Source organism: Trachypithecus francoisi, unplaced genomic scaffold (genome assembly GCF_009764315.1).
Source record: "Trachypithecus francoisi isolate TF-2019V2 unplaced genomic scaffold, Tfra_2.0 Lachesis_group9, whole genome shotgun sequence".
Classification (NCBI taxonomy): domain Eukaryota; kingdom Metazoa; phylum Chordata; class Mammalia; order Primates; family Cercopithecidae; genus Trachypithecus; species Trachypithecus francoisi.
Window position 1 is genome coordinate 34,931,487 of NW_022681474.1, and position 23,591 is coordinate 34,955,077.

The 23,591-nt window shown below is 52.1% G+C and overlaps 1 protein-coding gene across 2 annotated transcripts in view; it reads left to right on the forward strand.

Annotated features, from left to right (window-relative positions):
* ADAMTS14 (ADAM metallopeptidase with thrombospondin type 1 motif 14) overlaps nucleotides 1-19,726 on the forward strand; it is an 89,446-nt gene extending 69,720 nt beyond the window's left edge. For both annotated transcript variants that reach the window (XM_033208989.1, XM_033208990.1), the window contains exons 13-22: nucleotides 186-319; nucleotides 704-827; nucleotides 1,860-1,940; nucleotides 7,099-7,262; nucleotides 8,727-8,895; nucleotides 9,341-9,473; nucleotides 11,032-11,239; nucleotides 15,252-15,381; nucleotides 15,466-15,576; nucleotides 17,644-19,726. In XM_033208989.1, the coding sequence (XP_033064880.1) occupies nucleotides 186-319; nucleotides 704-827; nucleotides 1,860-1,940; nucleotides 7,099-7,262; nucleotides 8,727-8,895; nucleotides 9,341-9,473; nucleotides 11,032-11,239; nucleotides 15,252-15,381; nucleotides 15,466-15,576; nucleotides 17,644-18,137 (1,748 nt within the window). In that variant the 3' untranslated portion in view covers nucleotides 18,138-19,726. The remainder of the gene's footprint in view (nucleotides 1-185; nucleotides 320-703; nucleotides 828-1,859; nucleotides 1,941-7,098; nucleotides 7,263-8,726; nucleotides 8,896-9,340; nucleotides 9,474-11,031; nucleotides 11,240-15,251; nucleotides 15,382-15,465; nucleotides 15,577-17,643) is intronic.
* The last annotated feature ends 3,865 nt before the right edge of the window (nucleotides 19,727-23,591 follow it).

The following is a 23,591-nucleotide window of genomic DNA, read 5'->3' on the forward strand; positions in this document are numbered from 1 at the left end:
TTTACCCAAGGTCACATGGCTGATAAGTGACACAGCAGGGATTTTCAGCCCCAGCACCACACTCAGTGCTCCCCCAACTGCCCAGAGCTGGCCCCGGAGCTTTCTGGCTGGACCACGCACTGATCTGTCCTGGGCCACTTTCTCTGAGCCCAGCTGGGGACTCAGCATAGTCCCTCTGCCTACAGATACCCAGAAGTGTGAGCTGATCTGCCAGTCAGCGGACACGGGGGACGTGGTGTTCATGAACCAGGTGGTTCATGATGGGACACGCTGCAGCTACCGGGACCCATACAGCGTCTGTGCGCGTGGCGAGTGTGTGGTGGGTGCACCCTGGGCCCCCCCGACTACCGGCAGAGGGAGACTGGAGGGCTGCACTGCAACTCCTCCTGCCTGGGAAGATGAGCGTTGCCTCACCGGCCCACTCGCAACACCCTGTTGGTCCTCAGCATAGCCCTGGGTTGCTGGAAGGGTCTAATTATTGCTGAGCCCCATTGGAGGGGAGAGGAGATGGCAAGAATCCTCATCATGCCGGGGTTTAGACCTCACCCAGGTCCCACGGTGAATTTGTACCAGAATCCTGTCCAGGGACACCTCCCAGGCCAGAGGTCCTCTCCTGACCAGGGCCTGGGGATGGGAATGGGAGCCCCGGGGTGGCGGTGGGGACAGGGGAGCCTCCTCCCACTGACCTCACCTCTGGCCTCAGCCTGTCGGCTGTGACAAGGAGGTGGGGTCCATGAAGGCGGATGACAAGTGTGGAGTCTGCGGGGGTGACAACTCCCACTGCAGGACTGTGAAGGGGACGCTGGGCAAGGCCTCCAAGCAGGCAGGTGAGTCGGGCTGGGGCTGGAGGGCTGACAAGGGCTGACTGGAGTTCTTGCCGTCCCTTGGGGGGCCCTCCCTCCTTGAACTGTGCCACAGTCTGGGGTGGGGAGAAGGGGCCCTGGGGCGCATCTCTAGGCCTTCCTGGGCTGCCCAGGCTGGTGAGCCAGGCACCGCAGCCAATCACCTCATCTTCCAGGCAAGCTCCTCCCTGAGTCTGGGGCCCAGGAGTTCCAAGAGGCATTTTCCCGCTAGGCAATGTTTTGTGATGGGAGCTTGGCCATCCCTTGGACCCTGGGGTTATTGGTGGGAGGGAGGGGTCAGACAGATCTAAAGGGGCAGCCAAGACTGGACTGATAATTTTCTTTTCCTCTCTTTCTCATTTTTTAAAACCTGCGGCACTTGCTGCTTTGAATTCCTGGTATCTTTGAGTTCCTTGACTTTCCTCTCTATCTCCAATCTGACCAAACTTGCTGTGGAAAAGAACCCGATATCAGTCATTCACACTTTAGTATAAATGGGGCCTATTTTCTCTTGGGAGATGTTACACTTTGTCTCCCCTTTGATTGTTGGGGACAAGATTGGTGGCTCTGAGAAAGTCCAGGCCTTGGGTCGGGAGGGCCATGGGGGCTCAGGACAGTCATGTGGGGTCCTCACGGCCTTTATCGTTTAAATTCCATCAGTAGCAAGTAGTTTAAGGTCTGAGAAGAAATGGGGGAGAGAGAGTCAGGAGCAAAAAGGGAGGGGGGAAGGGCAGAAGTGAGAGGTAGAGGAAGAGGAAGGTCTGGAAAGAGGGAAGTAATAGCCGCTCTCACACACACAGAGGCCCTTAAAGTTTACAGGACACGTCTCATTAGATCCCCCCAGCGCCCTTATGGAGAAGGTCTCATCCTCAGTTTACAAATGAGGATACAGAGGTTCAGAGAGGTTCTGTGATCAAATGAGATGTTCCTGGGTGCCCAGCAGGGGAGTGGGGGATGCTGGGCAGTGGGACCACCAGCTTAGAATGCTCATGACTTCTGGATCACCCTGTGTGGCAGGAGCTCTCAAGCTGGTGCAGATCCCGGCAGGTGCTAGGCACATCCAGATTGAGGCACTGGAGAAGTCCCCCCACTGCATTGGTGAGTGCCGGGGTGCTGGGAAGGGACAGCGGGACCCCAGGCCCTGCCCTCTGATTTGTGGGAGCCGGGAGAGCAGAGGGCAAGATTCTAGTACAAGTGGAATTGTACTGACTGGAATAATGGGCAGGGACCCCCTTTTCATCTTATTTTAAATTTTTGCTGCATGGGTAACCCATTCCATGGTTTACATTTCAGAAGGTCTAAAAGGGGACCTAGTAAAGAGTCCCCTTCCTATGCCGGTACCCCAGGGGCAGTTTCTTCCCCAAGGGCAACTACTGTTAATAATTTCTTGTGCACGTAGATGGCTGTTAAAGGAAAACCATTTTCTTTTTTTTTTTTTTTTTTTGAGATGGAGTCTTGCTCTGTCGCCTAGGCTGGAGTGCAGTGGCGCAATCTCGGCTCACTGCAAACTCTGCCTCCCGGGTTCAAGTGATTCTCCTGCCTCAGCCTCCCAAGTAGCTGGGATTACTGGTGCCCACCACCATGCCTGGCTAATTTTTGTATTTTTTAGTAGAGACGAGGTTTCACCATCTTGGCACTCCTGACCTCATGGTCCACCCACCTCAGCTTCCCAAAGTGCTGGGATTACAGGCGTGAGCCACTGCGCCTGGCTCAAGGAAAACCATTTTCACAGAGTATATCAGTCAGCTTTTGCTGCCTAACACACCACTCCAAAACTTAGTGACTTCAAACAAGAATTGCTTCTTAGCTTGCAGTCCTGGAGGGCATCAGTTTGGGCTGGGCTCTGTGAGGTGGTTCTTCTACTTGTCTGCCTGGACCGACTCATGCAGATACCCTCAGCTGGTAGTTCTCTGGGAGCTGGTTGGTCTAGGATGGCCTCACTCACATGTCTGGTGGTTGGTACTGGCTGTCAGCTGGGGTCATGGAGGTGGCAGGGCCCTGTCCTCAACAGGCTAATCCAGTATTATTCACATTATGTCTGTCACATAGTCCTCAGGAATGGCTTGTGTCATGTTTTCTAGTATCCCATTAGTCCAAGTCACATGGCCAATCCCAGATTTAAGGGGTAGAAAAATAGACTAGCTCTTGATGGTAGAAGTGGTGAAATTACAGCGCAAAGGAGCATGAATAGAGGAAGGGGAGGAATATAGATGCATTCTGCAGTCTACCACACATTATTCTCATTATAATTATTACATTATTCTCATTATAATAACAAACACCAAGCCACTAAATGAGGTGACATCCTTATGCTTGTAACAGTTATCCAACTATGAAGCCAGGCTGGGTTAAAAATGAGAACCCCGTAATAAATTAATAAATTTAAATTAAGGCCATTAATATAATGTGATAGATGTTTGGTTTCATTTTTTCTGAAACTAAATTGGCTGTCAAAAAAATAGACATGTCCAGAAAGGCAAATCCGTAGAGAGAGAGAATAGAGGACGGGCGCGGTGGCTCAAGCCTGTAATCCCAGCACTTTGGGAGGCCGAGACGGGCGGATCACGAGGTCAGGAGATCGAGACCATCCTGGCTAACATGGTGAAACCCCGTCTCTACTAAAAATACAAAAAAAAAAACTAGCCGGGCGAGGTGGCGGGCGCCTGTAGTCCCAGCTACTTGGGAGGCTGAGGCAGGAGAATGGCGTGAACCCGGGAGGCGGAGCTTGCAGTGAGCCGAGATTGCGCCACTGCACTCCAGCCTGGGCGACAGAGCGAGACTTCACGTCAAAAAAAAAAAAAAAAAAAAAAAAAAAAGAGAGCGAGAATAGATTAGTGGCGGCCAGGGGCTGGGGAAGGAAAGAGGCATGACGGCTAATGGGTATCAGGTTTCTTTTTGGGGTGATGAAAATGTTCTGGAATTAGACAGTGGCGATGGCTGAATCTACTTAAAAATGACGTCGGGTGCAGTTGCTCACGCCTGTAATCCCAACAACTTTGGGAGGCCAAGGTGGGCAGACCGCTTGAGCTCAGAAGTTTGAGATCAGCCTGGGGAACATGGCAAAATCCAGTCTCTACAAGAAAATACAAAAATCAGCTAGACATAGTGGTGCATGCCTGTAGTCCTAAGCTACTTGGGGGGCTGGAGTGTTTCAAAAAAACATTTCACTGAATTGCACACCTTATTCGAGTGAGTTGTATGGCATGTGAATTATATTTCGGTTCAAACCCTGTGAGCCTGGTTCAGAGCAGGGTCCCAGTGGCAAGTGGGCAGCAGGCTGCTTCTTCCACACTGGGCAGTGGCATCTGTGTTCAGACCCCTTTGCAGAGGACATACAGGCCAAAATGTCCCCTTGAAATGTCACAGAGGCCCCTCTTACCTATTACATCTGCCAAGTCACAGTGCTTGGCACCAATTTCATCATAAATGGAAAAACAAAACACATATCTCTTGGCAGGCTCACATCACACACAAATGCTGCCATTCATATTTTTAGGTTATCATCAAAACAGCAATTTGTAAATATCTTCAAAGTTTCCTAGATAACTTGCATTTCCTGGAGAATGCATCTGCATTGGCACCTCCCCTTAACACAGCTGCAGTGGGTTCCTAAACTTATATTCTTGAAGGCACCTGAAAGGCATCATCCCAACAGGCCATAGGCACAAGGGGAAACTGAGAACCAAAGTGGATTGGGGGCCCCGGTATGCCCTGATTCATCCTTGAGGGGTGTGGGCAGAGCCAGTCTGGGCCCAGGTCTCCTGCCTCCCAGCCCTGTTCCCTTGCCAGCCATGCCACTCTACCACAGCGAGCCCAGGTTAGAGGACATTGGTTCAGGCAAGTCCTGCCTGCTATGCCTGCCTGGCTGTGGGGAATGTGCTGGAGTTAGGGGCCGGGGGAGGGAAGGGGCAAGGAGAGAAGGGACATCTATTCCAAAAAGAGGTGGAGCTCACTGACACTGCATCGCCTGGGGATGATTGCAGAACAGTAGCAGCCCCTTCCACCCTCTGCTGTCTCCAGAAATCTAGTTCTTCGGTCCCCTCGAAGAACCAGTCTTCTGTGGAGGTCATGGCAGAGGCTGCTAGCACCCGGGGCAGGCTGAGTGCAGGCTTGCTTGCCTGTTTGTTGGGTGAGTTCCCTGAAGGGTTAGAGTTTTCTGGGGAGTCTGATGGGGAGAGCGAAGCAGGGACGGCCCAGGAGCTGAACTCTGAAGTTGGCACAGGTTGTGTGATTATACAGGTGTGAGGCACACAGTGGCCTTCAGTGAAAACGTGTGAATATGTGTATGTGAGTGTGAGTGTGTGCTTGTGCGTGCATGCCCGTGTAGGGGTGTGTGTACCCAACAGGATATGTAGAGGCCCAGGACAGGTGGCAGCCCTGGCAATGAAGGGAGAGGCTCTGTCCATTGTCATTAGACTCTCCTGGAATTGGGGACATGGACTCTCTGAAAGGAAGTGCATGGAAGAGAAGGAGAACTCACGCTGTTAATATCTCTCATGCGCTGGGCCATGAGTTGCCACTTTTCATGCATTATGTTTAGTAAGCCTCATGGCCATCTATGAATATTGTTATCCCGTTTTGCAGTTAAAGGAAACTGAGGCTCAGAGAGAGGTTAGATACAGAGCAGGTCAGTGGTGGAGCCTGGATTCAGGACTGGGTCTGGACAGCGGAGAGTTTATGGTGGTCCACCCCCCACTGTCTGGAATGAGGGGTGCATAGTCGGGGCTCTGCTACAGTGAGGGGCAGGAGCAGTCAAGGGCAATAGGAGGACTGGAGTCTGCACCTGGCCTGAAGAGCTGCCCAGCCTTAGCCTAGACAGTTTGAAGCTGCTGGGGGCCAAGAGCGGTCAGGGAGCCTGAGGGAGAGGCCTGGGTGGGCAGGAGGCAAGGGGCATCTCTCCAGCAGCCTCCCAGGAAGGGGCAAGGCTCTTCTTTTTCTACCCCTCTTCCCCAACCCCTCCCACCCCCACATTGCTGCTGTGTCTCTGGGCACCTGGGCTCTGGCCCAGCTCCAACTGTAGCCCACTGTGTGTCTAGGAGCCTCCAGTTCCCCATCTGTATTAACAATAGCCCAGCCCTTAGGATGTATTTAAGGATTGAACTGAAGCAGTTGGCAGAGTGACTGGCACATGGTTAGTGTTCTTGGATCCTTAGCTCTTATATGACAGTTACGACCATTTAAATCTGTCCCAGGTAGGAGCTCTGTGGGCCCTTCCTCCTGGACACCCCAGGGCTCTGGAGACTTTGCCCTCCCTACTTGGCTAGGAGGCTTGGGTCTCAGGCTGCTGGGCCCTAGGAAGTTCAGGGTGACCAAAGGTACCACTCAGGGACCTTGGCCAGTTGTCGGCATCTACATGTCTCCCACCCACCTGCCTCCTGGGGTCTTTTGGTAATAAGTTGTGAGTTACTCACTGACTGGGACATTAAGGGATAGAAATTTATGGATTTTTAAAATCTCTGCCTCTGTGCCAGGGCCCATGCTGGGCCGAGGACACCAAGATGGAGATGAGCCAACAGGCTGCTGGGAGAGGCGTGGCATCTGCCATCACAGCAGTGCCAAAAGCCAGCACTTTTCTGGTGGTCTAGCGATAGTGCCCACCGCACGTCACTACTTGCCAAGCTGGCTATGTTTCTGAACTCTTCTCATTGTCCTGAGAGCCTCAGTAGTGGGGGGCGGGGATTTCTATTATCCTCCTGGGGCAGCAGCAGCCCTGTGAACTGGGTACAGTTATCATTCCCATTCTCCAGATGGTGAAACTGAGGCAACACAGTGGGTCTGAGTAGTTTCCTCGCCATCAATCTGACTCCAGAGCCTGTACTCTCAACCTCTATGCTCTGCTATAGAAATTCTAGGGGGGGCAGAATCCCTGAGGATTGGGAAACCAAAGAAGACTCCCTGGAGGAGAGGAGATTCTGCTGAGCCTCAACTATGGGTAGAGATTAGTTAGGCAGGAAGAAAGGAAGGCAATAAGGGTGGGAGGAATGGTGTGCACTAGGATCCAGAGGCAGCAACAAGAGTGTGTGTGTGTGTGTGCGCGCGCATGCACGCGTGCACCCAGAGGCCATGACAGGTGTGTGTGTTATGTGTGACGGGGAGTGTGTTGACCTGTCTGACTTGGGAGGGCTTGGGTGGGGAGGAAAGGCAGGTGGACAGGAGCCCAGACGGCTCACTGGGAAGGCCTTGAATATCATATTTGGGGCCTGCCCCCTGTGGAGAGGAGCAGAAATCTGTGTGACTCTCTCTCCTCACCGCCCAGTGGTAAAGAACCAGGTCACCGGCAGCTTCATCCTCAACCCTAAGGGCAAGGAAGTCACAAGCCGGACCTTCACCGCCATGGGCCTGGAGTGGGAGACTGCAGTGGAGGATGCCAAGGAAAGTCTCAAGACCAGTGGGCCCCTGCCTGAAGCCATTGCCATCCTGGTGAGCCCCACTCTGTGCAGTGGCAGCCCCTGCTCACCCCCCTTGTCCCCTTAGATCACTACATCTGCTGCCAAGCCAGCGTGGCACCATTTTGGTGTCTTTAGGAGCCTGGGCGAGGGCAAGGCACCTTCCATCCTGGGGTCAGCTCCTCATTTGTATTTAAAAGCCTGCAGGATGGCAAGTGAGGAGAGATAAAGAGAGTTACCTTCTCACTGTCAGACCCCAGATGCTACATGCAGGGAGCCTTTAAGGCAGTCTTGGAATTGGAGCCTGGAGGGAGGCTGGGCAGGGCTGGGTCATCCTGGTATAATCCCACATCTGTGTGCATCATAGCATGGCTGGCAAGGGAGTCCAGGAGCAGCTTCCCTGGGCTTCAAGGCAGCTGATCCAGGGGCTCCAGCCTCCTGAAAAGGGAACAAGGAGCTGACTGGGGCCCATTGCTGCCCGTAACCCCCTTCCTAGAGCATGGGCCAGGGCTTGTAGAGCAGGGATTAACCCAGCAGATGAGACCATGAGGAGCTCTGTCCATGGTGCCCTCAGCACTGGCTGGTGGCAGGGATACCTTGGATGGGTTTTGTTCCTGGTGTCACCCTCACCAGCTGGGGGGATCCTGGAGGACAGGCTCTGTGGCCTATTGGTATCAGTATTATCAATTCAATCCAGCACATATTTTTGACTCACCTTATATTTGTTGACCACCCATACATTTATGGTCAGGTGATTTTCAACAAGTGTACCAAGGCCATTCAATGGGGAAAGAATAGTGTCTTCAAAATATGGTGCCAGGACACCTGGATATCTACATGCAAAAGAATGAAGTTCGACCCCTTCCTCACACCATATACAAATATTAACTCAAAATAGGTATAAGAGCTTAAACCGTACAACTCTTAGAAAAGAACAGAGGGGCAAATCCTTATGACCCTGGATTCTTAGATATGACAGGCACCAAAAGCATATACAGCAAAAGAAAAAATAGATAAATTGGACTTCATTAAGATTGAAAACTTTAGTGCATCAAAAGACATTATCAAGGAAAGGAAAAGACCACCTGCAGAATGGGGGAAAATACTTGCAAGTCATATATTTGATGAGGGTCAGTATCCAGACCATTCTTATTAACTGCCTTCTAGAGCCAGGCAGTGTGGATGCTGCAGTGAGCAGAACAGACAGACAGACAGCCCTGCCCTCCCGTCCGAACTTAGGTCTATGAAAAGAAGAGCATTCCTAGGTGCACTGGCTGGCCTTGCGCCTGGCACACGGCAAGTGTCCAGCCTGAGTTTGTCCCATGGCAGCTGGTCTGAATCCAACCTCCTACTGCACCCCAGCCATGCTGGGCACAACCTCATCCCAGCTTTCACAGGTTCTCCGACCCTAAGGCCTTCTCTTCAGCCCCTCCCCTCCCAGTGCATGCCACCCTTGCTTCCTTCTCTGGTCCTGTGCCAGCTCCCCATCTCTCCTCAGGTGCTTCCCCCAACTGAGGGTGGCCCCCGCAGCAGCTTGGCCTACAAGTACATCATCCACGAGGACCTGCTGCCCCTCATTGGGAGCAACAATGTGCTCCTGGAGGAGACGGATACCTATGAGTGGGCACTCAAGAGCTGGGCCCCCTGCAGCAAGGCCTGTGGAGGAGGTACCGGTTCACTGGCCCGCCAGTGCATTGTTGGGGCAGCCCAGGATCCCTTGAGAGGCAGGGGTGGGGGCTAATGTTGTCTCTTTTGATGTGTCCTTGCCTATGACTCAGTTTCTCCTTGAAGATCTCCAGTGTGTGGAAGCCCGTTTTGGGCAGGGCCTTTGGGATGAGGCTGGGGGTGCTAGAGCCATATCCAGGCAGAGCCTCTGCCCTAAAAGAGCTCACCCACTGTGAGGACAGACAGCTGTCCAAAGCCATCTTCTCACCAGCGAGATGGAGCTGATCAGGAAGGTGTCCCTCAGAAAGTGACATGGGCAGGCGGGACATAAGCAGAGGGAGGTGGGATTGGCCCACAAAGTTCTCCATGGGTACTGCCCCTGAGTCCCCAGCAGGGCAATGGGGGGCCTGGCCAGACTAGGCCCACGGCAGCCTGCCCACCCCATAGGGATCCAGTTCACCAAATATGGCTGCCGGCGCAGACGAGACCACCACATGGTGCAGCGGCACCTGTGTGACCACAAGAAGAGGCCCAAGCCCATCCGCCGGCGCTGCAATCAGCACCTGTGCTCCCAGCCTGCGTGAGTGCTCCCAGGGAGGGACAGGGAGTCTGGTTCTATGCCTAGCCTGGGCCCCAGGCAGCGGGGCTGCTGAGCCTGCTCCCCTCAGCACTGGGTTATGGAGACACGACCATATAGGCAACATGGGTTTCAGTGCTTCTGGGCTCCAGGCCCAGGCCAGGATGCTGATCTCTACCTCTTCTCTGCCCGATTATCAGGAGTCTAGGGACTCAGCCCGCCAGCCCTCAGCCGTGGTCCAGCCGCTAATTGGGATTCCCTGGCTTGAGGCTACATGCTCTTCTGAGCACAAGGATGACCTTGGGATTATTTGGGGGAGAGCCTTTGGGGAGAGGAGAGAGCTGTGCCTGGTGGAGGGCTCATGGCCAGGCCTCTGAACCTGTTGCAGAGCCAGCCTCAAGACCTCCTCAGCCTCCACTGGGCTCCCCTAGTACATCCCAGGCAGACTGAGGCCGAGGGTGGCTGGCGGGTAGCAACCGCAGAGGGCCTTGCCCATCCTCCTGCTTCCCCAGGAGTCCTCCCTGGCAGGGGTAGGGTGCTGCCTGGGTCTCGTCAGCTTCTGCTCCCCTGGGCTGGGGGAATCCCAAGGCCAGGCATATGATCGGGGCAAGGGTGGGAACTAGCTAGAGGTTGCTGTGGCCTCCCTGTCTGTGCCCAGGCCAGACCATGATACCCAGCCCCTCCTCTGCCCAAGACAGCTTCATAACCAGCCCCCTGTGCTTCTCTTTCACTCATTCCTTTGTATTGTTATTCAGACTGATTTTCCCACTAATGCCTGTAATCACGGAGCATGCAGGGTTAGCTCTGCCTGAGCTCCTGGCTGGTGTCCCCCAACCCCTACCCCTTTGGGGTTTTAAGGAAGAGGATGACTTAGGAAACCTGCCTGCAAGTGACTAAAAGATGCCTTGGGAACCCAAGGAGGAGTAGGAGTTGAGGCTCTCCCTCCTTCCATCCCCACCAGAGCAGTTTTGTTTCCTCTAATGCACCCAGTGGGCATGCGCTTAAGATGCTGTTGGAAGTTGCTCAGTGGCTAAAAGACACTTGCAGGCCAGCAGCATAGCTACTCTGTGCGGAAGCTGTGGGTGATGACGGTGACAGTAACAGTGTTCTTGTCCCAGGAGCCCCATGGAGATTGGGGGATCTACCTTGAAAGTGTGGCTTTGATCTGTTTTATGCTCTGATGCTTCTCAGCACCCAGGACAGTGCCTGCACCAGTAGGTACTCAAATATGTATGTGGCTTTGAAGTAATCATGATGTGAAAATGGGATAACTGAGGCTTAGAGGGCTAATAGCTTGCCCAAGGACACGAAGGGTGCTAGGATTTAAATACGCATCATGCCTGTTTTTCAGACGAGACACGGCAGGAGAGAAGAGTGCCCTCCCTGAGGTCACATACCCAGGTAGCTGCAGAGCCAGGTGGACAGTTGTCCTAGGCCTCAAACATTCTGAATCCCAAACCCACTCTCTGGCTCTTGCCTGCAGCTGTCTGGGGATGGGAAGTGTCCTCTGGGATGAAGTATCCCCTTGGTCTCACCTCCTCTCCTTTCACCCTGTTTCCAGGTGGGTGACGGAGGAGTGGGGTGCCTGCAGCCGGAGCTGTGGGAAGCTGGGGGTGCAGACACGGGGTATACAGTGCCTGCTGCCCCTCTCCAATGGAACCCACAAGGTCATGCCGGCCAAAGCCTGCCCCGGGGACCGGCCTGAGGGCCGACGGCCCTGTCTCCGAGTGCCCTGCCCAGCCCAGTGGCGGCTGGGAGCCTGGTCCCAGGTGATTGTCCTCAGGAGGTGGGAGGGGCTTGAGGAGGAGGTGGGTCTGAGGGATTTTTTGGTGCTCCCTGCAGGCAAGAGAGTTTCTGCCTGAATTGCTCCCCCTACATCAAATCTTGTTTTTCTTAAAGTAGAATAGCTCCCGCATACCCTGGGCCATGGCTCTGTGCTAGGCCTTTATGTTCATTCATTATCGCCAGTAAGCTTCACACAGTGCCGGGAGGCATGGGTTCATGTCCCTGTGTTCCAGATGAGCAGATTGAAATACATTCTTGCATTCCAGAAATATTTGCTGAGCACTAGCACAAGGTGCCAGACCTTGTACTAAGAATGTGGGAACCCAGCATCAACCAGACAGAGCTGATTCTTGCCCTCGTGTAGCCCACAGTCCTGTGAGGGACACGTATTAGACCATCAGTCAACCCACAGCCAAGCACTGACAGACTGCAGTCGGAGCTGGGTGGGGAGTAGTGGGGCAATGTGGTGGAGGATGGACGGTGGTCAGAGGGCTTCTGTGAGGAGGTGTTGCTCAAGCTGAGACCAGAGGGACAAGCCACAGGAAGAGACCAAGGCAGGAACCATCTTACAGTGTTCCAGAAACTGACAGGACAGTGGGGCTGCAGCTGACTGGGAGGGATAGGGGCTGCAAGATAACGCTGGGGAGGCAGGTGGGGGTCCATGGCTATAGGCTTTGCAAGGAGTTTGCATTTTTTCTAAGAGCAATGGGAAACCAGGGAAGCCTTTTAACACAGGCATTACAAGCTCTGATTTCAGGTTGTAAAGACCACTCTGGCAGTGCTGTAGAAGGTTGTCAGGAGGTCAGGGTAGCAAAAGGGAGACAGCAGTAAGCCTGCTTAGTTATCTGAGTGCTCTGTGGCTTAGACCCTGGAGGTTACCAAGGAGAAATTGCCTCGAGGAAATTGTCTTGGGTTTTCTTTTAAATACTCATTTGATGTGAACATTGAGAACATCATGCCAAGTAAAACAAGCCAAGCTGGATGCAGTGGCTCGTGCCTGGAATCCCAACACTTTGGGAGGCTGAGGTGGGCAGATCTTTGGGAGGTTGATGTGGGTGGATCGCTTGAGCCCAGGAATTCGAGACCAGCCTGGGTAACATAGCAAAACCTCGCCTCCACAAAAAATGTAAAAAGTTAGCTGGGCATGGTGGTGTGTGCTGTAACCTCAGCTGCTTTGGAGGCTAAGGTAGGAGAATTGCTTGAGCCCAGGAGGTCAAGGCTTCAGTGAGCTATGACCATGCCACTGCACTCCAGCCTGAGTGACAGAGCAAGACCTTGTCTCAAAAGAAGAAAGAAAGAGAGAGAGAGAGAAGAGAGAGAGAGAGAGAGAGAGAGAGAGAGAGGAGAAAGAGAAAGAAAGAAAGGAGAAGAAAAGAAATAAGCCAGACATCCAGATATATAAGGACAAACACTATATGAGGGCCCTTTGCTGGTGATTTCCAGGGGCTGGGGGAGGGAGAATGAGGAGTTAGTGTTTAATAGGCATGGAGTTTCAGTTGGGAAAGAAGAAAATGTTCTGGAAACAGATGGTGGTAATGATTGTACAACAATGTGAATGTGCTTAATGACACTGAACCGTACACTTAAAAATAGTTAAGATGGACTGGGCGTGGTGGCTCACCCTGTAATCCCACCACTTTGGGAGGCCAAGGCAGGCAGATTGCCTGGGGTCAGGAGTTCAAGACCAGCCTGGCCAACATAGTAAAAGCCATCTCTACTAAAAATGCAAAAATTAGCCGGGCATGGTGGCTTATGCCTGTAATCTCAGCTACTCAAGAGGCTGAGGCAGGAGAATTACTTCAACCTGGGAGACAGAGGTTGCAGTGAGCCAAGATCACGCCATTGCACTCCAGCCTGAGCAACAAGAGCAAAACTTCATCTCAAAAAAAGAAAAAATTAGTTAAGATGGCAAACTTTTTGTTATATAGATATTACCCCAATTTAAAAACCTCATTTGATCACAATGATGTTTATTGTAATAGCAAAACATTAGGACATATCCCAAATGTTTATCTATAGAAGATTAGGCCAAAATCATGGTCTGTTCATACAATGCAGTACTATACAACAAGAAAAATGAACAGGCCTGAACTGTACTTACCGAAATAGACAAACTTCTATTAATAGAGGATACATTTAGGTGAGAAAAAACACTTCAGTATGAAGTAAAAAAGCACTTCCAATGGATGTCACTTCCTTAATGTTTAGAGGGGCACAATGCAATTTGCAAAAATTCCGGGATGCTCATTTATTAAAGCTGGTAGTGGCATCTGGATAGGGTTTTGTGAATAACTCCATACTTTTCTGTATGCTTGAAATATTGCATTATGAGTATTTGTAAAGAACCAAAAATTCGCACACAATGCATGCATTTTATATCCATCTCCATAATATATAGCTTCATTTGTTTTGATATAAAATAGAAAGATTGCTGGTCTTCAAAGGACTCCACAGATAAAAGTAACAAAGAGATGGCAGATAGTGGAAGATACTGGCCCTGCTGCAATAGGCAAAACATAGAGATGAATCTCTAAATGTAACTTTGATTAAGTAAGAATTGCAATTCAAGGCATACACAGAGACCGGATGGTCTTCAGTATGTCCAAAGAACAGAGGAAAGGTTGGGGGTTTTATTAGAAGGAGATATAATATGTATTGTGTTGAACACAAACTCCTTGGCACTAGACAAGCTTTTGGGAGCTGGGAAGCTCTGACTGGTGAGTGATGGTGCTACGTAAAACTAGCCTTGGAGTCACAGTAGGTTGTTTCAGCAGTTGCTAGGTAAAACTGGTCTTGGAATTACATCAGCCTGTTTCAGCAGCTGGCCTTGTGGAAAATTTAATTCTTGGAGCAGGTGCTAGGTGCCCTGAGTGCTTTTTCCCCTGGCCCCTCAACTCTGATTTAGTTGGGTGTGACAAGTATGACCCTATTCATATAATCAACTTTCACAGCCCCTTATGAGACTGACTGAGCAGTCAGGAGCTGTTAACTGCTGTTTGTAATGATTCATCCTGGGAGGATGAGCCGTGTTTGTCTCGTAGTTCTGTGTGGCCCCATGACCCTTGTGTCTCAGTGGTCACATGCTCCAGTGTGGGAAGTGGGGTCCTGCAAGTTCCTCTCCTTCCAGCTAGGTAAGGCTATGGTTAGCACCCAAAAAGTAACCCAGTCACAATGGGCAACGCTGCTTTCCTGGAGTCCCTGCCCCTCCATTGAGGACCTCCATAGGCCCTGTTTGTCAGAGTAAGAGTGGGTCAGGTCCAGGGGACGATGTGTGTGGCCACCCCCTGCAAACGGTGGTCCTCTGCTGCCTCCTGCTCCTTGTACCTGCACCCTTCCCCCTCAGGGAAGAAGACACTTTTGAACATACTTCTGCAGGCCCATGTTTGGTAAATCAAGTCACAAGATTATTGACTATCAGAGCTAGTCAGAGAAGGGTCCATGGAGACCCTGTTGCCCAGCTCTCTCAGTTTACAGTGTTAGACACTGAGCTAGGGGAGGGGGTAGCAGATGCCACAATCCAGGCCCCTACATCCTGTTAATAGGATATCATCACGTCAATCCACCTGCCCCAGGTCACACCATGTAGTGGACTGCAACAGGGGAGTTTGCTAAAGTGATACACAAAATATTTAAGAACCCAGGCACAGACCAGACACAGTGCATGCAGGTGGTAGTAGGGAATGGGATCCCAGAGGTTCCCTCCTGAGCCACAGGTTAACCATTTAGATTGTGGAAAGGCCCATGGGGCTACAGGCTCGGGGCAATGGCTCTTCACCATTGGTATCAGGAATATTTGATAGTGGGTGCGATGTCCCAATGAGGTTACTTAGAAGCAGTCCTTGCATGTCCCTCTGGTCAAGTGAAGACTTGATGCTCTGTTTCATACCCTTTCTGTCCCTGGGCATTGGCTGGGCTCTGAGCTCACTGGCTCGTCTTTCTTCTCTCCACCTGCCCTGATCCCGGCCGCTGTGCCTGGCACTGACCCACCCATGGCAGTGCTCTGCCACCTGCGGAGAGGGCATCCAGCAGCGGCAGGTGGTGTGCAGGACCAATGCCAACAGCCTCGGGCAGTGCGAGGGGGATAGGCCAGACACCGTCCAGGTCTGCAGCCTGCCCGCCTGTGGAGGTGAGCCAGAGGGGATGGGGAGGCCAGGTCCAGTCCCTTGGGACCAAAGTCCCAAATACTAGAATTGCTTCTCCCTGCTCATAGGAAATCGCCAGAACTCCACGGTGAGGGCTGATATCTGGGAACGTGGGACGCCAGAGGGGCAATGGGTGCCACAATCTGGACCCCTACATCCCATTAACAAGATATCATCAAGTAAGTACAGTCTATGGACCCTACCCAGCTCCCCAGACCTTTCAGTGGCCCTTGTGTTGCAGCATGGGCCACGCAGTGGAACAAACCCAGCTTGTAACTGTCTGTGTGACCTTCACCTCCCTGAGCCTCAGATTCCTCAGCTGTGAAGTGGGGAGGAGGCTCTACTGGTCCATGACCCCTTACCTGCAATTCCAAAATGTTTATTTCTAAGTTTGGTGCAAACCTACCTGGCAGCAAAATCTGACCTGAACTAATGAGATCATTTATTCTTTTGCTGTAGAAATGTAGTCATATTTAGTTACAAGGTGATATCTCAGGCTCCACTGAGGATGTTCTATAATATAAACACAGAATATTACTTTTCTGATCCCCAAAGTTCTGAATTCTGAACTATATCTGGTTTCAAGATTTTCAAACAAGCAATTATAGATCTGAGCTGCCTTTATAGGATTGGTGAGAGAATTGGATGAGAGAACGCATGCACTCCTGTCTGGCTATCAGTTTACAGTAACCATAGGCTTAGCAATTTCTCTCAGCCCCATGATTCAGTTCATCCTCCCATCTTTCCATTCATCCACCCACAGATAAATATTTACTGAGCATCTGCTACGTGCCAGCCTGTAGGTTCTTCACCCCTTTCTTAGGTTCCATCTCTCTTTTCTTTCCTCACCCTCCTGAGGACCAGGGTCTGGCAAGATGAGTAGCGGAAAGATCAAAGACCCTAACTCCTAGTTAGAGGACCAGTTGGCTGCAAATTTCTTAACCTCTCTGAGCTTAGTGACCTCATCTGTAAAATAAGGGTTCTGACTAGATGTCCTCAAAGGACATTCTACCTCCAGTCTTCTACTTCTTTGCTCCTAGGCTGAGGTTCCGAACGGGGGAGTCCCTGGGTTTCCTGCACTTTTCCTTCCCAAAGTTAAAGGAGGAGGCTCTGATTCTGGTGCCAGAGATCTGGCGCCATCTAGAGGCCACTGGCTTTCCATTTTTCTCTGCTCTTTCTCTTGTTCCCCTAAACCTGCCCCTCCACCTGTGTCTCTCTCTTTCCCTCTGTTCCTCCCACTCTTCCCACCTCCCTCTTTTTTTCTCTCTCTCTCTGGCAAAAATTAGTAGAAAGTAAAGCTCCTGCCTTCACATTCTGTCTGGAGAAACCTACATGGAGTTATCACAGAAAGGTGTGGTATTTTGGGCAAAGCCAACTAGTGTAGTGAACACTTACTTTTGCCAGGTACTTTAAAGATGTTATCTGCAATGTGATTATTCGTCGGTAAGGGCCAGCATCAGCCCCATTTTATAGGTGAAGAAACTGAGGCTTGGAGGGTTTAAGTGACTTGCCAAAGGCCTCACACTTTTAAGTGGTAGAGCCTGGATTTGAACTGAAATCTGCTTGATTCCAAATTAAGCAGTAGCAGTCTTAATGTCCCGATATGTGCTGACTGTGGCAGGATGGTCAGTCTGCCTGTCCCAAGCATGAGTTGCCTGGGCTCTAGCCTGACCCTGGCTGGAGTGGGTCAGGCATCTTGGGTTGATTGGGAGGGGCTAGGGTTCCCACTTCTATCCAGAGCAGCTGCAAGTTAGAACCACCTGGTGGTAGGCCACACCCTAGATTGTCCAATGTGTGGGTGAAGGAGACGGGCATCCCCAAGGATTCCAGTGTGCAGCAAGGCTGAGGGCGAATGGTCAAGGGCCAGGGTTCTCAGATGCACCCACACGTGGAGTCCCCTGGAGGGCTTGTGAAAGCACAGCGCTGAGCCCCAGCCTGAGTTTCTGATGCAGTAGGACTGGGTGGTGCCAGAGGATGTGCATTGCCAGCAAGCTTCCAGGTGACACTGATGCTGCGTGTGGGGACATCACTTTGAGATCTGCCACTCTAGAGGATTTTAGTTCCTCTTCCATGTAGTCAGGGCTTACTCTCCTGTCAGGCGGCTCCGTAGCTCTGGGAAAAAGCTTTACAGTGGGTCCAGCAGGGGCGGGAGGTGGAGGGCCGGCAGTCAGTGGGTGAGTGGGAGGCGGGGCCACCTGACTGACAGGTATCCCCACGTTGCTTCCATCCTTGTGCTGTGTGTGCAGCGGAGCCCTGCACAGGAGACAGGTCCGTCTTCTGCCAGATGGAAGTGCTCGATCGCTACTGCTCCATTCCCGGGTACCACCGGCTCTGCTGTGTGTCCTGCATCAAGAAGGCCTCGGGCCCCAGCCCTAGCCCAGACCCTGGCCCAACCTCACTGTCCCCCTCCTCCACTCCTGGAAGCCCGTTACCAGGACCCCAGGCCCCTCCAGATGCTGTGGAGCCTCCTGGAAAGCCAATGGGATCAGAGGACCATCAGCATGGTGGAGCCACACAGCTCCCAGGAGCTCTGGATACAAGGTCCCCAGGGACCAAGCACCCCTTTGCCCCTGAGACACTGATCCCTGGAGCATCCTGGAGCATCTCCCCTACCACCCCCGGGGGGCTGCCTTGGGGCTGGACTCAGACACCTACGCCAGTCCCCGAGGATAAAGGGCAGCCCGGAGAAGACCTGAGGCGTCCAGGCACCAGCCTCCCTGCTGCCTCCCCCGTGACATGAGCTGTGCCCTGCCATCCCACCGGCACGTTAACACTCTGTGTACTGCCCCGTGACCCCCAGCTCAGAGAACACACACCGCAGGGCAGGCGCAAGCACAGACTTCATTTTAAATCATTCGCCTTCTTCTCGTTTGGGGCTATGATGCTCTTTACCCCACAAAGTGGGGTGGGAGGAAGACAAAGATCAGGGAAAGCCCTAATCGGAGATACCTCAGCAAGCTGCCTCTGGCGGGACGGACCTTCTCAGGGGCCCTGTTGGTCTCTCCTGCCGGGACCAGGGTCAACTATTGCCCCCTCCTCACAGACCCTGGGCCCGGGCAGGTCTGAATCCCGGCTGGTCTGTAGCTGGAAGCTGTCAGTGCTGCCTGCCTTTCCGGAACTGTGAGGACCCCTGTGGAGGCCCTGCCTATTTGGCCCCTCTCCCCAGAAAGGCAAAGCAGGGCCAGGGGAGGTGGGAGGCTGTTCGCAGCCAGGCCCAGAGGAAGGGGGCCTGGGAATGTGGCATGAGGCTTCCCAGCTGCAGGGCCGGGGCGGGTGGGACACAAGGTGATTGCAGGCCCAGCCCTGGAAGCCGAGAGCTCCATGCAGTTCCACCAGGCGAGGCCAGGCAGCAGAGGCCAGTTTGTTTTTGCTGGCTGGAAGATGGTGCTCATGGCCATACTCTGGCCCTGCAGATGTCACTTGTGTTACTTCTGGTGACTCCAGATTACAGACTGGCCCCTCAATCTCACCCCCAGCCCACCAGAGAAGGGTGCTCAGGACACCCTGGACCCCAAGTCCTCAGCATCCAGAGGTTTCCAAACTGGTGCTCACCCCGTGGCTCAACCAGGATGGCAACTTCAATTATCACTCTCAGCCTGGAAGGGGACTCTGTGGGACACAGAGGGGACACGATTTCTCAGGCTGTCCCTTCAATCATTGCCCTTCTCCAAAGATCACTACTGCTGGAGTCAGGCATCTTCGTCTCCCACTGGCTCAAGCTGGGCCAGAGTGTGTGGTTCTCCCAGGGGTGGTCGGATCCCAGGACTGAGGCCCAGAGTCCACTCATAGCCTGGCCCTGGAGATGACAAGGGCCACCCAGGCCAAATGCCCCAGGGCAGGGTAGCAGCCCCTGGCACAGTGCTGGGGTGGGGAAGACGCACTGACCCACGGTGCTGTAAGAGCCTCAGCTGGGCTCAGCTGCTGGCCATGCTACCTCCAAGGGACAGGTAACAGCCTTAGATCCTCTGGCTCTCAGGAAGTGGCAGGGGGGTCCCTGGACACCTCCAGGGTCTTGGAGGATGTCTCCTAAATTCCTGCCGGGTGATAGAGGTGCTTCTCATTTCTTCCTTCCCCAAGGCAAGGGGGCTGCTCTGAACCAGGCTGGAGGAACACAAGCAGTGGGTCCCTGGCCTGCAACCCGTTTGGAGAGTGGAGGTCCTGGGGGGCTCCCTGCCCTCCCCCTGCTGCCCTCCCCTCCCTGGGATGCTGGGGCACACACGGAGTCATTCCTGTAAGAACCAACCTGGCCTGTGTGAAACTCTTGTGCCTTGGAAATCCAGATCTTTAAAATTTTATGTATTTATTAACATTGTCCTTGGACCCCAAAAAGTTGTGTGTGGGTTTCTTTTTCTCTCTCTGATTTATGGGAAGGGGATAATGAAGACAGAGCTCGAAGGCTGAGGGCTGGGCTGTAGCAAGAGAACTGGGTGTGGGGGCACAGCTCACTGCGGCTGTCTCCTGTCCCTCCACCTTTCCACGATGCCCTGCTGCGGCACTGCCAGGTGGGGCAGAGGGTTGCCACTGGTTTCTTGGCTACTGAATCTCCTGCTTCCCTGAGGCCCAAGTTGCAGGACAACACTTTATTTCAGGTTAGTGCTTCAGGGGAAAAAAAATCTTTTGTGATTCAAATTTGTGAAATTCTCAACCTGTTTAAATGCAACTAGAGGCCAGTGGGGCAGAGTGGCTCATGCCTGTAATCCCAGCACTTTTGGAGGCAGGAGTTCCAGACCAGCCTGAGCAATATAGCAAGACCCCGTCTCAATGAAAAATAAAAAGAACATTAGTCAGGTGTGGTGTTGCACGCCTGTGGTCTCAGCTATTTAGGAGGCTGAAGTGAGAAGATCCTTTGAGCCCAGGAGTTTGAGGGCTACACTGAGCTGTGATTGCGCCATGGCACTCCAGCCTGGGTGACAGAGCGTGACCCTGTCTCAAAAACAAAAAAGAGCAACAGGAGGGGCTCTCTAAAGGAATCTTAGCAACCACAGAACAAAGAGATCATCACTGAAAGCAAAATGACTACAACCACTTTTACCTTCTAAGCAGTGGCAGAATTTGTGTCATGGAGTAAAATAATCTACACTGCTGGGCACTGAGAGAAGGTGAAGCTGGCAAAAGGGCCTCCTGTCATTACACAGAGCCTACTCCTCCCCTTAAGGCCGAGGAGAAAATGGTTTGGAGACTCCTACCCCTGTGGCGGTGGGAACACAGAGAGGGCAGCCTCTCCATCTATCTTTGGCTGGGGGCTTTTTAGGATGCATGTTGTCTAATATGTGTAAGGTTCAATTAAATTTGTGTTGCTGTCTCCCCAAACATCTGGAAATGTCCACTCCCCAAATTAAGGGCTTTTTATGGGTCAGGATTTTTGCTTGTTTTGGTGGAAACTGAGAAAATGAAAGGATTCACGGGTGAAGATAGAGGAACAGCACCAAGGGCCCTCTTTCCATCACAGCCTCCAAAACATCCCTCACTTCCTGTAGGAGCCCACTGGGAAAGGCCATATGGGAATGGTTTTACCCCTTCTTGCCCCAAACTGTTTCCTGTTTGGAGTCTGGTGGGTGCAGGTGCCAGGGTGCCAGACTGCCTGTCTCTTCCCTGGAGGGGATTCTCCAGGCCGCTCTGACTTCAAAGCTGTATCCACACCTGCCCCATGCTTGGCAGAGCCCTGCCGCAGTGACAGCCAGGTACCTAGAGTCTAGCCTATCAGCCCCGACTGCCTTCCAGAGCCCTTGCCCTGGTCTGCCAAGCTTCCTCAAGCCATAGCCAGGGGCCAGCACACCTGTCCTTTTGGAGGAAGCCCCCTGAAGTTCCAGCATCTCCTTGCCCTTGAGGTCAGTAGGGACAGTGTTGCACAGAGTCCTCCTTACCCTCTTGTCCAAAGAGCCTGGGAAGTCCTCACCATGGCTGTCCTCTGTGTCCAGATTGCCTCCTTGAGGTTCCAGCCTATGACTTCATTTGGGCTAGTAAGGCCTGAAAGCTCCTCGTGGGGAAGGGATCGGGGGATGGCAAGGATTCAGGGAGAGCAGGAGACTTACCTTCCCATTCCTCCAGAGGAGAAGAGGGACAATTGAAGCCTCATCATGTTCCTGGAAAATAGACTGGCCTCTGGGCCCTCTCTTGATGTACCCTCCTGGTGAACCTCCAGGCCTTCCACCTGAAATGACACAGCAGGCAGGGGAAGAGAGGAAGGCACAGAGCCTGGACCATCCGACCTGGAACTCTGTGGGCTCTTCCAAAGAGCCCCTGCTCCCTACCTGGCTTCAGGAGACTGAAGGCTTGGGGGAAGGTAGGGGTATGGGGGAGGAGGGAAGGAGCAAGAAGGGGTGGAAATGTAGCTGGGGCAGTCCCAGGGACCCAGCTGCCACGGATTAGAAATCTCTGGGGCCTACACCACAAATCTTCTCCTTTAAAAAATTATGCAAGAAATATATGCTCATTATTGAAAAATTTTACAACCTGAGAAAAAAAATCTATAATTCTACCTAGCAATAACCACTGTTAATAATTTGATTATCCATTCCAGATGTGTGCATGTGCAAGATGGTGCGTGTCTATACACACACACACACACACACACACACACACACACTGGGTGGATATTATTAATACTATATACATACACGTCACCTGGGATCTGCTCCTGCTTCTGCCACCCCTACAACAATATAATACGAACACCTTTCCACCGTGAACTACGTTGAACTACGTCTTTTTTTTTTTGAGATGGAGTTTCCCTCTTGTTGCCCAGGCTGGAGTGCAATGGCGCCATCTCGGCTCACCGCAACCTCCGCCTCCCAGGTTCAAGCGATTCTCCTGCCTCAGCCTCCTGAGTAGCTGGGATTACAGGCATGCACCACTACTCCTGGCTAATTTTGTATTTTTAGTAAAGATGGCGTTTCTCCATGTTAGGCTGGTCTTGAACTCCCAACCTCAGGTGATCCGCCCACCTCAGCCTCCCAAAGTTCTGGGATTACAGGCCCGAGCCACCATGCCCAGCCACATCTTTTTTGTTTGTTTGTTTGTTTGTTTTTGAGACGGAGTCTTGCTCTGTCGCCCGAGCTGGAGTCCAGTGGCCGGATCTCAGCTCACTGCAAGTTCTGCCTCCCGGGTTTACGCCATTCTCCTGCCTCAGCCTCCCGAGTAGCTGGGACTACAGGCGCCCGCCACTTCGCCCGGCTAGTTTTTTGTATTTTTAGTAGAGACGGGGTTTCACCATGTTAGCCAGGATGGTCTCGATCTCCTGACCTCGTGATCCGCCCGTCTCGGCCTCCCAAAGCGCCCAGCCACATCTTTTTTAATGATTGCACAGTACCCCACAGTATGGCTAGATGACCATTTATTTAACCAAATCCCCCAGTTCCATAAACTTCCTGTACAGCCTGTGGAACTGTGAGCCAATTAAACCTCTTTTCTTTATGAATTACCTAGTCTCAGTTAGTTCTTTATAGCAAAGTGAGAATGGACTAATACAGAAAATTGGTACCAGAGAAATGAGGCATTGCTATAAAGATAACTGAAAATGTGGAAGCAACTTTGGAACTGGGTAACAGGAAGAGGCTGGAACAGTTTGAAGGGATCAGAAGAAGACTGGAAGATGTGGGAATGTTTGGAACTTCCTAGACACTTGTTGAATGTTGTGACCAAAATACTGATAGTGATATGGACAGTGAATTCCAGGCTGAGGAGGTCTCAGATGGAGATGAGAAATTTACTGGGAACTGTAGTAAAGGTCACTCTTCCTAGGCTTTAGCAAAGAGATGGGGCGTATTGTGCCCCTGCTCTAGAAGTCTGTGGAACTTTGAACTTGAGACAGATGATTTAGGATATCTGGTGGAAGAAATTTCTAAGCAGCAGTGTTCCAGAGGTGTCCTGGCTACTTCTAACAGCATATACTCATATGCGTTCACCAATATATGGTCTGAAATTGGAACTTACATTTAAAAGGAAAGCAGAGCATAGCAGTTTGAAAAATTTGTAACCTGACCATGTGGTAGAAAGACCCACTTTCTTGGAAAAATTCAAGCCAGCTGCAGAAATTTGCATAAGTAGAGGAGCCAAATATTAATAGCCAAGACAATGGGGAAGATGTGTCGAGGGAGTTTCAGAGGGCTTCATGGTAGCCCCTCCCATCGTAGGCTTGCAAGCTTAGGAGGTAAAATGGTTTCATGGGCTAGGCCAAGGGCCCCACTGCCTTGTG